General features: G+C 42.8%; 1 protein-coding gene across 1 annotated transcript in view; it reads left to right on the top strand.

The window, feature by feature from the left end:
- Positions 1-13324: 13324 nt before the first annotated feature.
- LOC141178669 (uncharacterized) overlaps positions 13325-14622 on the top strand; it is a 134059-nt gene continuing 132761 nt past the window's right edge. Inside the window, exon 1 of the mRNA XM_073660558.1 lies at positions 13325-13440. Coding sequence (XP_073516659.1) covers positions 13423-13440 — 18 coding nt within the window. The 5' untranslated portion in view covers positions 13325-13422. The remainder of the gene's footprint in view (positions 13441-14622) is intronic.

Below are 14622 nucleotides of genomic sequence, written 5' to 3' on the forward strand. Positions count from 1 at the left end.
AGCCGTCAGATGTTTTTTGTAGTTGATGATGAGGTTTGCTCACATGTCAGGAGGATTTTTGGTCCACTCCTCTTTGCAGATCATCTCTAAATCATTAAGATTTTGAGGCTGTCGCTTGGCAACTCGGAGCTTCAACTCCCTCCATAAGTTTTCTATGGGATTAAGGTCTGGAGACTGGCTAGGCCACTCCATGACCTTACTGTGCTTCTTTTTTAGCCACTCCTTTGTTGCCTTAGCTGTATGTTTTGTATAATTGTCTTGCTGGAAGACCCAGCCACGACCCATCTTCAATGCTCTTACTGAGGGAAGGAGGTTGTTGGCCGAAATCTCGTGATACATGACCCCACCCATCTTCCCTTCAGTACGGTGAAGTAGTCATGTCCCCTTTGCTGAATAGCACCCCCAAAGTATAATGTTTCCCCCACCATGCTTCACGGTTGGGACGATGTTCTTAGGGTTGTACTCCTCTTTCTTCTTCCTCCAAACACGGTGAGTTGAGTTAATGACAAAGAGCTCAATTTTTGTCTCATCTGACCGGAGCACCTTCTCCCAATAACTCACAGAATCATCCAGGTGTTCATTGGCAAACTTCAGATGGGCCTGCACATGTGCCTTCTTGAGCAGGGGGACTTTGCGGGCACTGCAGGATTTTAAACCTTTAAGGCGTAATGTGTTACCAATGGTTTTCTTGGTAAATGTGGTCCCAGCTGCCTTGAGATCATTAACAAGTTCCCCCCCGTGTAGTTTTAGGCTGATTTCTCACCTTCCTCATGATCAAGGATACCCCACGAAGTGAGATTTTGCATGGAGACCCATATCTATGTCGATTGACGGTCATTTTGTATTTCTTCCATTTTCTTACTGGATACGGGAATGCACAGCAAGTATGGAGTCCAATAATATTAAAGAAGGTGCTAACCCATGTGGTATAACCAAGAATGCAAGTAAAGGAGAAAAGAACCACATGTACGGAGCAGCACACTTCTATATATAAAAAGGTATAATTTTATTCCAGAAACTTCGTAGACAAAACATTTAAAAGATAGAGATATATATATATATAGACAAAGGGGTCTGGCCCTCATGACTGCTCAGGTTAATAGATGGTCACCAATACACAGACAATACTTTGTATATCATGCAGTAAATACATGGGTATATAGCATATCAAAATACACAGAATTTACAGAAAAGAGACCATGAACACTGTACAGGAGAAACAAAAAACACAATAGCCACAACGTGGTCTTTGCCACCTAATCAACAAGATTTGTGCAATATAAGAACCCAATATCTAATCTAAATAAGCGGGTAATATCAAATCCTTAATGCTCCTGCAAAATAGCACAATAGTATTACAAGGTATTCTTATATAAAATCCCAATGATGCAAAAGGTCTTATTATCAATATACAGAATAAATGTTACCTATAGCCTGTATTCAGCATTAGGTAATTCTATCACTTGATCCGACCCACCTGCATACATCTAGGTGTAACACAATCTAGATGTAATGGCCAGCAGAAAGATGTAGATGGGTGTGCCCTGTCAGCGTGGCTAGTGCTATAGTATACCAGTCATGTGGAGAGGATGAAGGAGCAGAGCCCCGAGCCCCATGCCCCACGCGTCTCAGCGCAGCTTCGTCAGGGGAATAACGTCCACTGGTTCCTGGCTTGTCTTTATATCATGGTTAAATAAGCTAATAGTATACTGGTGTGTTTCCTCTGCCGACATCATCTCAGCCGGAAGGGGGTACATGTTACTTTACTCCTAGCATTCCTGGTATCTGGTTTAGATGATGGTCAGTGAGCAAAATTACAAAAACAGCAAGAGATCAAATAATTATTTCCTTCACTGTATATATTTATATGTCGAACATATTGTATATATAGTTCCTACAAATTGATCTATGCGTATAGAACACATGCTAAATATGTATTACTTTGATCAGAACCATGTTTGTATTATGCAGTATTGGAAAACAAATAAGCATCTCTAACATTTTCTTAGGAAAAGTTTTATTTTGTCCTATAGTCTATTCCTATTTTTCATTAAGACGCCATGCAGGAGAGTGTATTTCCCAAATGTTGTGTTAGGTTGAATTTAAACACAATGTTTCAATGCATTTTCGGTAACGGCATTTTTTTCTTTTGCAAAGACTTCTCTATGGTGCTTCAGAAACACCTAAAAATTCTATGAAGAAAATGTAAAAAGATAAAAAATGCCATCAAAGACGCTTGTATTACATATGTCTTAAAATAGTAAAGGTGAAAAAAGTTGCAGAACACGCACTTTGGTGCCCATCAAAGTAGTTTCGCCAGAATTTTTCAAACTAGGATAAAAATCACGTTTATAGCGAACCTGTCATCAGGATCAGGCATGTTAAACTAAAGATATCGACAGCGTGGCTGTTCTTTATCTTTAGAAGTTTGTGTGCAATAAGCTGTTCGTTCATCAGGGGGATCCTGGAGCGGGACTGTAGATAAGGTCTTTGGCTCTGCTTTGGCCTCTCAGCTGCGGGGTCCTGGAGCGGGACTGTAGATAAGGTCTTTGGCTCTGCTTTGGCCTCTCAGCTGCGGGGTCCTGGAGCGGGACTGTAGATAAGGTCTTTGGCTCTGCTTTGGCCCCTCAGCTGCCTCTGGTGTCTATATCTTGTTATTGTTTTTAATTTTGCATCGGCGCCGCAAGAGGCGCCTGCGTACATTGACCTCGCAGTGGGCTTTAGGAAAATGGCGCCAGTGTTGGCGCATGCGCAAATTTAGATCTCGGCTCCATGACGACTCGAGATCTCAATTTGCGAATGTGCCGCCTCTGGCGCTATTTTACTGAAGACCGCCAAGAGATCAATGTGCACATGCGCTGACACAGCGGCGTTCTGATGAAGCCCACTGCAAGGTCAATATGCAAGTGCCACCCCCCCCCCCCTGTTAAGACCGCGCCGGCACAAAATTTGTGACAGTAACAAGATACTGGGACCAGAGGCAGCTGAGGGGCCGGAGCAGAGCCGAAGACCTTATCTACAGTCCCGCCCACAGGCCCACTCCGATGAACGAACAGCTTACTGCACACAAACGTCTAAAGATAATTAAAGAACAGTTAAAGTACCTATTAAACCAGTAGGACAGCTCCTTTATACCCATACATACGTTTAACATGCCTGATCCTGATGACAGGTTGTCTTTAAGGCTGCATGCCCACTATGCGTTTTTCATGCGTTTCCGCTCCGGAATTTCCGCAGCGGAAACGCATCAAAAACGCTTGGTAATCCGCACCCCATGGTCCCCAATGGCATTCCACAATGTCAATGCACATGCTGCGGATTTTTCCGCAGCGTTTCTGCAGCGCTCATAAATCCGCAGCATGTTCATTAATTTTGCGGAAGCGCAGCGGAATGACCGCCCATTGACTTGCATTGAGACGCATATAATCCGTGTCTGTACATTTGTACACGCGGATTATATGCGGTTCAATGTGCGGATGGTACCCAGGTCTGGAGGAGAGAAGACTCTCATCCAGACCTGGGTACCATTGTACCTGTAAAAAAAAGAATAAAATAAAAAATTTTATATTCACCTGTCCGGCGGCCCCTGCAGCGCTTCTCCTTCCAGGACCTGAGATGACGTCGCGGTCATGTGACCGCAGGCTGTCTCGCGATGTGCCGGCAATCCGGAAGAAGCCAGGACGAGCGCTGCAGCACACGTGGGGGATCGGGGGTAAGTATAGCTTTATTTTTCTATTTTTACGGTGACGCTATATAAATCCATGCCTTTTGCATTGATTTATACAGTGTGACCTAGTTGTCAAGCACTTTCCAAGTGATGCTATCGCCTGGAAAGCGCTTGTCAGTCCGCATGCGTATCCACATGCTTTAACGCATGTGAATCTGCTTGTGAATCCGCATGTATTCTGCAGGAAAAACGCATGCACAATCTGCATGCATTTTTTCTGCCAGGGAGATGCAGAAATGCTGCAGAAATTTTCTGCTTCATTTCTGCATCGTGGGCACATAGCCTAACATCTGCTGAGCTGCTGAAAAAGAAGTCTCTTGCTGTGATATTCCTTGAAGGTTCTTTATTAACCACTCCACGTTTCAACATTAAAACACTTTGAAAAGTCACAAAATTACGACTTTTTGTGCTTTCACATCACTTTCAACCATCTCTACCAAAGTTATTAGCTGGGGAGAAGCCTGACTGGAGTAACATTTATGGCAAGACACCTGCAGTAGCATGCCACTGATGAGATGCGCAAAATTAATTGACGCGTGCCTCTTAATGAATTTGATGCAAAAAGAAAGGGCTCATGTGTAGACTCACAGGGCTATTTATATAAATTAAAAAGTGCCAGTGCACTCACCTGTGATGGTTGTGTACGTCTACACAACCAAGATTAAGCATGTGATTAATGAGGCTCCAGGTCGCCTCTCTCTATTTGTAATACCGTCCTGTCGGTGTTTGTATCGCACCTCCGTGCTCCTCGAGTGGTAACGCTATCCTGCCGGACCGGATACCACGTCACCGCAGGTCCTCCATTGTTTATCCCGGTGGCTGGATAACCGCAGGTCCTCAAACATCCAAATATGCCGGGCGGCTCCTACCGCTTTGGCTCCTTATGGCGATATTTCACATGTAAACAATGGTGCAGCGATCTCAGGGAGCGCCAAAGGAATACTGGACAATTTACTAGATGATAACCAACCTTTATTCTTCCTCCAATATTGTCGTCGGTTACTTCGTTTACTGGAAGCATAGGTTCCAATCATGATAATGGATAGTATTGGGTTTTATGAGCTTTATAATAGTCGTGGGCAATCGTACAAGGTTATTTTCGGCCATTTTTTCTGAAAGTGTACTGTCTCTTTAAGAAACTTAACTTTTGAATTGGGGGCTGGAAATCGCAGTATAGCACTGTCAAGAAACCCTAAGAAGGTTCCCAGGGTGATTTTAAATATGTATGGGGTTTATAATTGTAGTGGGCAATGGTATCAGGTTATTTTTGGCCATTTTATATGAAAGTGTACTGTCTCTTTAAGAAACTTAACTTTTGAATTGGGGGCTGGAAATCGCAGTATAGCATTTTCAGGACATCCTGGGAAGGTTCCCAGGGTGATTTTAAATATGTATGGGGTTTATAATTGTAGTGGGCAATGGTATAAGGTTATTTTTGGCCATTTTATATGAAAGTACTGTCTCTTTAAGAAGCTTAACTTTTGAATTGGGGGCTGGAAATCGCAGTATAGCACTGTCAAGACACCCTAAGAAGGTTCCCAGGGTGATTTTAAATATGTATGGGGTTTATAATTGTAGTGGGCAATGGTATAAGGTTATTTTTGGCCATTTTATATGAGAGTGTACTGTCTCTTTAAGAAACTTAACTTTTGAATTGGGGGCTGGAAATTGCAGTATAGCACTGTCAAGACACTATAAGAAGGTTCCCAGGGTGATTTTAAATATGTATGGGGTTTATAATTGTAGTGGGCAATGGTATAAGGTTATTTTTGGCCATTTTATATGAAAGTGTACTGTCTCTTTAAGAAATTTCACTTTTGAATTGGGGGCTGGAAATCGCAGTATAGCATTTTCAGGACATCCTGGGGAGGTTCCCAGGGTGATTTTAAATATGTATGGGGTTTATAATTGTAGTGGGCAATGGTATAAGGTTATTTTTGGCCATTTTATATGAAAGTGTACTGTCTCTTTAAGAAAGTAAACTTTTGAATTGGGGGCTGGAAATCGCAGTATAGCACTGTCAAGACATCCTAAGAAGGTTCCCAGGGTGATTTTAAATATGTATGGGGTTTATAATTGTAGTGGGCAATGGTATAAGGTTATTTTTGGCCATTTTATATAAAAGTGTACTGTCTCTTTAAGAAATTTCACTTTTGAATTGGGGGCTGGAAATCGCAGTATAGCACTGTCAAGACACCCTAAGAAGTTTCCCAGGGTGATTTTAAATATGTATTGGGTTTATAATTGTAGTGGGCAATGGTATAAGGTTATTTTTGGCCATTTTATATGAAAGTGTACTGTCTCTTTAAGAAATTTCACTTTTGAATTGGGGGCTGGAAATCGCAGTACAGCATTTTCAGGACACACTGGGGAGATTCCCAGGGTGATTTTAAATATGTATGGGGTTTATAATTGTAGTTGTCAATGGTATAAGGTTATTTTTGGCCATTTTATATGAAAGTGTACTGTCTCTTTAAGAAATTTCACTTTTGAATTGTGGGCTGGAAATCGCAGTATAGCACTGTCAAGACATCCTAAGAAGGTTCCCAGGGTGATTTTAAATATGTATGGGGTTTAAAATTGTAGGGGCAATGGTATAAGGTTATTTTTGGCCATTTTATATGAAAGTGTACTGTCTCTTTAAGAAGCTTAACTTTTGAATTGGGGGCTGGAAATCGCAGTATAGCACTGTCAAGACACCCTAAGAAGGTTCCCAGGGTGATTTTAAATATGTATGGGGTTTATAATTGTAGTGGGCAATGGTATAAGGTTATTTTTGGCCATTTTATATGAGAGTGTACTGTCTCTTTAAGAAACTTAACTTTTGAATTGGGGGCTGGAAATTGCAGTATAGCACTGTCAAGACACTATAAGAAGGTTCCCAGGGTGATTTTAAATATGTATGGGGTTTATAATTGTAGTGGGCAATGGTATAAGGTTATTTTTGGCCATTTTATATGAAAGTGTACTGTCTCTTTAAGAAATTTCACTTTTGAATTGGGGGCTGGAAATCGCAGTATAGCATTTTCAGGACATTCTGGGGAGGTTCCCAGGGTGATTTTAAATATGTATGGGGTTTATAATTGTAGTGGGCAATGGTATAAGGTTATTTTTGGCCATTTTATATGAAAGTGTACTGTCTCTTTAAGAAATTTCACTTTTGAATTGGGGGCTGGAAATCGCAATACAGCATTTTCAGGACACACTGGGGAGATTCCCAGGGTGATTTTAAATATGTATGGGGTTTATAATTGTAGTTGTCAATGGTATAAGGTTATTTTTGGCCATTTTATATGAAAGTGTACTGTCTCTTTAAGAAATTTCACTTTTGAATTGGGGGCTGGAAATCGCAGTATAGCACTGTCAAGACATCCTAAGGAGGTTCCCAGGGTGATTTTAAATATGTATGGGGTTTATAATTGTAGTGGGCAATGGTATAAGGTTATTTTTGGCCATTTTATATGAAAGTGTACTGTCTCTTTAAGAAATTTCACTTTTGAATTGTGGGCTGGAAATCGCAGTATAGCACTGTCAAGACACCCTAAGAAGGTTCCCAGGGTGATTTTAAATATATATGGGGTTTATAATTTTAGTTGTCAATGATATAAGGTTATTTTTGGCCATTTTATATGAAAGTGTACTGTCTCTTTAAGAAATTTCACTTTTGAATTGTGGGCTGGAAATCGCAGTATAGCACTGTCAAGACATCCTAAGAAGGTTCCCAGGGTGATTTTAAATATGTATGGGGTTTATAATTGTAGTAAGCAATGGTATAAGGTTATTTTTGGCCATTTTATATGAAAGTGTACTGTCTCTTTAAGAAACTTACCTTTTAAATTGGGGGCTGGAAATCGCAGTATTGCACTGTCAAGAAACCCTAAGAAGGTTCCCAGGGTGATTTTAAATATGTATGGGGTTTATAATTGTAGTGGGCAATGGTATAAGGTTATTTTTGGCCATTTTATATGAAAGTGTACTGTCTCTTTAAGAAAGTAAACTTTTGAATTGGGGGCTGGAAATCGCAGTATAGCACTGTCAAGACATCCTAAGAAGGTTCCCAGGGTGATTTTAAATATGTATGGGGTTTATAATTGTAGTGGGCAATGGTATAAGGTTATTTTTGGCCATTTTATATAAAAGTGTACTGTCTCTTTAAGAAATTTCACTTTTGAATTGGGGGCTGGAAATCGCAGTATAGCACTGTCAAGACACCCTAAGAAGTTTCCCAGGGTGATTTTAAATATGTATTGGGTTTATAATTGTAGTGGGCAATGGTATAAGGTTATTTTTGGCCATTTTATATGAAAGTGTACTGTCTCTTTAAGAAATTTCACTTTTGAATTGGGGGCTGGAAATCGCAGTACAGCATTTTCAGGACACACTGGGGAGATTCCCAGGGTGATTTTAAATATGTATGGGGTTTATAATTGTAGTTGTCAATGGTATAAGGTTATTTTTGGCCATTTTATATGAAAGTGTACCGTCTCTTTAAGAAATTTCACTTTTGAATTGTGGGCTGGAAATCGCAGTATAGCACTGTCAAGACATCCTAAGAAGGTTCCCAGGGTGATTTTAAATATGTATGGGGTTTAAAATTGTAGGGGCAATGGTATAAGGTTATTTTTGGCCATTTTATATGAAAGTGTACTGTCTCTTTAAGAAGCTTAACTTTTGAATTGGGGGCTGGAAATCGCAGTATAGCACTGTCAAGACACCCTAAGAAGGTTCCCAGGGTGATTTTAAATATGTATGGGGTTTATAATTGTAGTTGTTATGTTCTGCTACCGAAGCTAAGGAAAGAGAGGAGATCTGTCCCTACTATGAGACTCAGCTGAATCCCTACGATGTAACAGGGAACCTGATCCTGCGATCAGACCTGCTAAAGTCCTAATCTAGTCTGTACGAAGACCTATAGATGTGGGGAGGGAATCCCTACAAGTACTAAGGACTGGGAGGAATATGGGACACCTCCTAACAGAAATAGTAGCAGACAGACGAACAAACAAAATAGATAGAACATAGAGGTCCGTAGACCAAGCAAACTAACAGAGTTAGATACAGAGCACAGGCTAGCTAGAAAGTAGATATACAATGAAGTCCAGCAAAGCCAGAAGGGCGGAGCAGGACTAAATAGGCCAACAAGGTCATGTGACCAGCAAAGGAAAAAAAACCTAACAGCAAGGTTCTAACAGTACCCCCCCTTCTAAGAGGATCCTCCGGATCCCCTAGGACCAGGCTTATCAGGAAATCTCCTGTGAAACGCTCTGATAAGTCTGGACGCGGAAACATCATCTGACCTCACCCAAGAGTTATCCTCGGGTCCGAAACCTTTCCAGGCCACAAGATACTGCAAACTACCTCTATACCGTCTAGAGTCAAGGATGCGAGAAATTTCATATTCCCCGTCCTCCACCACCGGAGGAACAGAGGCAGAGGCGTCACCATCCGACACAACAGCTTTTTTTAACAGAGAGACATGAAAGACCGGATTAATTCTCCAGGAGGTAGGAACCTCCAACCTAACAGCAGATTGGTTGACAACCTGAAGCACCTTAAAGGGCCCTACAAACTTGGGACCCAATTTCTTAGAAGGAATCCTCAACCGCAGATTCCTAGAGGACAACCAAACCATGTCACCAACAGCGAACAAAACCTCCTGTCGTTTCCTATCAAAGTAGTCTTTAGATTTTCTGTTGGCCTCCTGAAGATTACCACGCACATCCGTCCAAACTCTTTCCAAATCACCGGAAAAATTCTCCTCCTCAGGCACGGCAGATCCCAACTTGGAGAACGACCCAAACGACGGATGTCTCCCAGAACAACAAAAAAAAGGCGAACAACCAGCAGAAGATGATGTATGATTGTTCAGAGCAAATTCGGCAAGTGGCAGAAACTCAGACCACCCCTCTTGATTGTCTGCCACAAAACAACGCAAGAACTGCTCAACATCCTGGTTTTTCCTTTCTGTCTGGCCATTAGATTCAGGATGATATCCGGACGAAAACGACAAATGAATTCCCAACCTGTCACAAAAGGCACGCCAAAAACGAGCCACGAACTGAGGACCCCTATCAGAAACAATGTCAGTAGGAACGCCATGAAGTCTGACAATTTCCTTGACAAAGGCCTTAGCGAGAGTTTTAGCGCAGGGCAGTTTGACGAAGGGAACCAAGTGACACATCTTGCTAAAGCGGTCCACGACCACCCAGATGACAGTAAAACCCTCAGAGGGGGGAAGGTCAGTTATAAAGTCCATAGCCAAATGTGTCCAAGGAGCACTGGGGACCTCCAAAGGACAAAGCAACCCCGCAGCAGGAGTATGTGAGGACTTAGATCTAGCACATATAGTACATTGGCGCACCCACTTAATGACTTCCTTCTGCCATCCAGGCCACCAAAAACTGCGACCCACCAGTCTCTTGGTCTCAGAGATTCCGGGATGACCTGCCAACCGAGATTCGTGACACTCAACAAACAAATCTCTCCTAAAGGTCTCAGGCACAAACAACCTCCCATGAGGAGTGTTAGATGGGGCATTCTCCTGAGCTTTAAGAATCTCATCTTCCAAAACGGAGTCTAAAGCAGCTATCACAACACCTTCTTGTAAAATGTTTTCCTCTTTCTCAGCACCGACTATGGGAGAAAAACTGCGAGACAAGGCATCCGCCTTAACATTCTTAGTACCAGGGATGTAAGTAACGGAGAAATTAAACCGCGAGAAAAACAGTGCCCACCTAGCCTGACGGGCATTCAGGCGCTTGGCAGCATCAAGATATATCAGATTTTTATGATCCGTAAGAACCTGAACGGGAAATTCCGCACCTTCCAAGAAGTGGCGCCAGTGTTCAAATGCGAGTTTAATAGCCAATAATTCCCGATTACCAATATCGTAATTCAATTCAGTCTCCGAAAATTTTTTTGAAAAAAAGGCACAGGGATGTAATCCATCCCCGTTATCCTGAGACAATACTGCGCCAACCCCCACAGAGGAAGCATCAACCTCAACCAAAAACGGCCTAGTAACATCAGGCTGCATAAGGATGGGAGCAGAGGTGAACTTCTCCTTGAGATACACAAAAGCTTCAATGGCCTCAGAAGACCACTGAACCACATCAGCACCTTTCCTGGTGAGATCAGTCAGAGGTTTGACAATACTAGAAAAATTTTTTATGAACTTTCTATAGTAATTGGCGAAACCCAAAAACCTCTGTATCGATTTCAAACCAATAGGCCTAGGCCATTCCTGCACAGCCTGAACCTTAACCGGATCCATCTCAAAACCTTTGCTGGAGATAATGTAGCCCAAAAAACTAATTCTCTGTACAGCGAACTCACATTTCTCCAGCTTAGCAAAAAGCGAATTGTCCATTAATAACTGTAATACCTCACGCACGCTCCGCCAATGAGACTCCAGATCTGGCGAATAAATCAAAATGTCATCCAAATACACAACCACATTTTTACCGATCAAAGGTCTAAGGATGTCATTAATCAGATTCTGAAAAAATGCAGGAGCATTAGTGAGACCAAAAGGCATAACCAGATTCTCAAAATGACCCACAGGAGTGTACTGTCTCTTTAAGAAATTTCACTTTTGAATTGGGGGCTGGAAATCGCAGTACAGCATTTTCAGGACACACTGGGGAGATTCCCAGGGTGATTTTAAATATGTATGGGGTTTATAATTGTAGTTGTCAATGGTATAAGGTTATTTTTGGCCATTTTATATGAAAGTGTACTGTCTCTTTAAGAAATTTCACTTTTGAATTGTGGGCTGGAAATCGCAGTATAGCACTGTCAAGACATCCTAAGAAGGTTCCCAGGGTGATTTTAAATATGTATGGGGTTTATAATTGTAGTGGGCAATGGTATAAGGTTTATTTTTGGCCATTTTATATGAAAGTGTACTGTCTCTTTAAGAAACTTAACTTTTGAATTGGGGGCTGGAAATCGCAGTATAGCACTGTCAAGAAACCATAAGAAGGTTCCCAGGGTGATTTAAAATATGTATGGGGTTTATAATTGTAGTGGGCAATGGTATAAGGTTATTTTTGGCCATTTTATATGAAAGTGTACTGTCTCTTTAAGAAGCTTAATGTTATGCACACGCCCGGGCTAAGCGGTGTGTGCGTGTGATTGGTAGTGATTCCACTGGACCGTGCCGGAGAGTGAATGCCTGGAGGGGCGTGACTAAGTATTCACCCGATCCGACCAGGGTCGCACGACGGCATACGACGCCAGTGCACCAAGGAGGAACCGAGCAGAGGGACCAGGTGCTACTCCAGGACAGACCCCGGACACGGCTGTTGACCCACACAGGGGAATACAGGAACAGGCTGGTAGGCTGGCACACAGACTGGTGGGTAAAGGCAGGCACGACTGGTATGCAGGCAGGCGGGTATGCAGGCAGGGGGGTAAAGGCAAGCACAGCTAGAGTGCAGACAGGGAGGCACTAGCAGGTAGGAACACAGGACTGCCGGAGCAGCGGGCAGAAGCAGGGCAGGACAGGACTGCCGGAGCAGCGGGCAGAAGCAGGGCAGGACAGGACTGCCGGAGCAGCGGGCAGAAGCAGGGCAGGACAGGACTGCCGGAGCAGCGGGCAGAAGCAGGGCAGGACAGGACTGCCGGAGCAGCGGGCAGAAGCAGGGCAGGACAGGACTGCCGGAGCAGCGGGCAGAAGCAGGGCAGGACAGGACTGCCGGAGCAGCGGGCAGAAGCAGGGCAGGACAGGACTCTGTTCACACGGAACAGACAGGAAGGGAAAGACAGAGCCAGATACTCACACAGTACTTGCAGAGACAACAAGTAGGAGTTAGGTACGAGTTCAGACTCTGCAGAAAAAGGAAGGGAACGGACATAGAGGCAAAACAGGTAAAGGATAGGAGAGAGTTCAGACTGGAACTGAGTGTACGGAGGAGACCGACACTGCAGCGGGATACAGGAGCGGGTCTGGGAATACTGCCCCCAGAGAGGCGGAACGAACAGGCAAGGAGTGTGTTCAGACAGGACAGACAAGATACAGGAGCGGGTCTAGGTAATCGGCTCCTAGAAGGCGGGAGGAACAGGCTAGGAGCGTGTTCAGACAGGACAGAAAAGATACACAGAAAGGACTCAGTTCAGACACGGGAACTAATACCGCAAAGCAGGAGACATACAGGACTTAGTTCAGACACGGGAACTAATACCGCAAAGCAGGAGACATACAGGACTTAGTTCAGACACGGGAGCTGATACCGCAAAGCAGGAGAAATACAGGACTCAGTTCAGACACGGGAACTGATACAAAAAGCAGGAGACATACAGGACTTAGTTCAGACACGGGAACTAATACCGCAAAGCAGGAGACATACAGGACTAAGTTCAGACAGGCCTGGAAATACAGCCTCCAGGAAAGGCAGACAAGGAAACAAAGACGGGACCTGGCACCTTCAGAGTGCAAGCACACACTGAAGGAAAACACTATGCACAGGCCGGGATAGAAGGGAGCTGCTGAGCTATATACCAAGTGTCAGACAGCAATAGGCTGAGGACGCACAAGGGGTGTGACCCACAGCAGGCACAAAAAGCAGGAAGTGATCGGGCGCCGCCCTTAAGCAGCAGAGACAGACACAAACAGACAGCATGGAGGGAAGCCAGAGAGACATTCTGGACAGGAGATCAAGTGCGCGCTCCTGCACAGTGGGAAATGGACCACTATGCAAGGACGCCGCCAGGTATGTTACACTTAACTTTTGAATTGGGGGCTGGAAATCGCAGTATAGCACTGTCAAGACACCCTAAGAAGGTTCCCAGGGTGATTTTAAATATGTATGGGGTTTATAATTGTAGTGGGCAATGGTATGAGGTTATTTTTGGCCATTTTATATGAGAGTGTACTGTCTCTTTAAGAAACTTAACTTTTGAATTGGGGGCTGGAAATTGCAGTATAGCACTGTCAAGACACTATAAGAAGGTTCCCAGGGTGATTTTAAATATGTATGGGGTTTATAATTGTAGTGGGCAATGGTATAAGGTTATTTTTGGCCATTTTATATGAAAGTGTACTGTCTCTTTAAGAAATTTCACTTTTGAATTGGGGGCTGGAAATCGCAGTATAGCATTTTCAGGACATCCTGGGGAGGTTCCCAGGGTGATTTTAAATATGTATGGGGTTTATAATTGTAGTGGGCAATGGTATAAGGTTATTTTTGGCCATTTTATATGAAAGTGTACTGTCTCTTCAAGAAATTTCACTTTTGAATTGGGGGCTGGAAATTGCAGTATAGCACTGTCAAGACACCCTAAGAAGGTTCCCAGGGTGATTTTAAATATGTATGGGGTTTATAATTGTAGTGGGCAATGGTAAAAGGTTATTTTTGGCCATTTTATATGAAAGTGTACTGTCTCTTTAAGAACGTAACTTTTGAATTGGGGGCTGGAAATCGCAGTATAGCATTTTCAGGACACACTGGGGAGATTCCCAGGGTGATTTTAAATATGTATGGGGTTTATAATTGTAGTTGTCAATGGTATAAGGTTATTTTTGGCCATTTTATATGAAAGTGTACTGTCTCTTTAAGAAATTTCACTTTTGAATTGTGGGCTGGAAATCGCAGTATAGCACTGTCAAGACTTCCTAAGAAGGTTCCCAGGGTGATTTTAAATATGTATGGGGTTTATAATTGTAGTGGGCAATGGTATAAGGTTTATTTTTGGCCATTTTATATGAAAGTGTACTGTCTCTTTAAGAAACTTAACTTTTGAATTGGGGGCTGGAAATCGCAGTATAGCACTGTCAAGAAACCATAAGAAGGTTCCCAGGGTGATTTAAAATATGTATGGGGTTTATAATTGTAGTGGGCAATGGTATAAGGTTATTTTTGGCCATTTTATATGAAAGTGTACTGTCTCTTTAA

The sequence above is a fragment of the Phyllobates terribilis genome, unplaced genomic scaffold (genome assembly GCF_046119375.1).
Source record: "Phyllobates terribilis strain yellow unplaced genomic scaffold, ASM4611937v1 Scaffold_29__1_contigs__length_15306474, whole genome shotgun sequence".
Lineage (NCBI taxonomy): Eukaryota > Metazoa > Chordata > Amphibia > Anura > Dendrobatidae > Phyllobates > Phyllobates terribilis.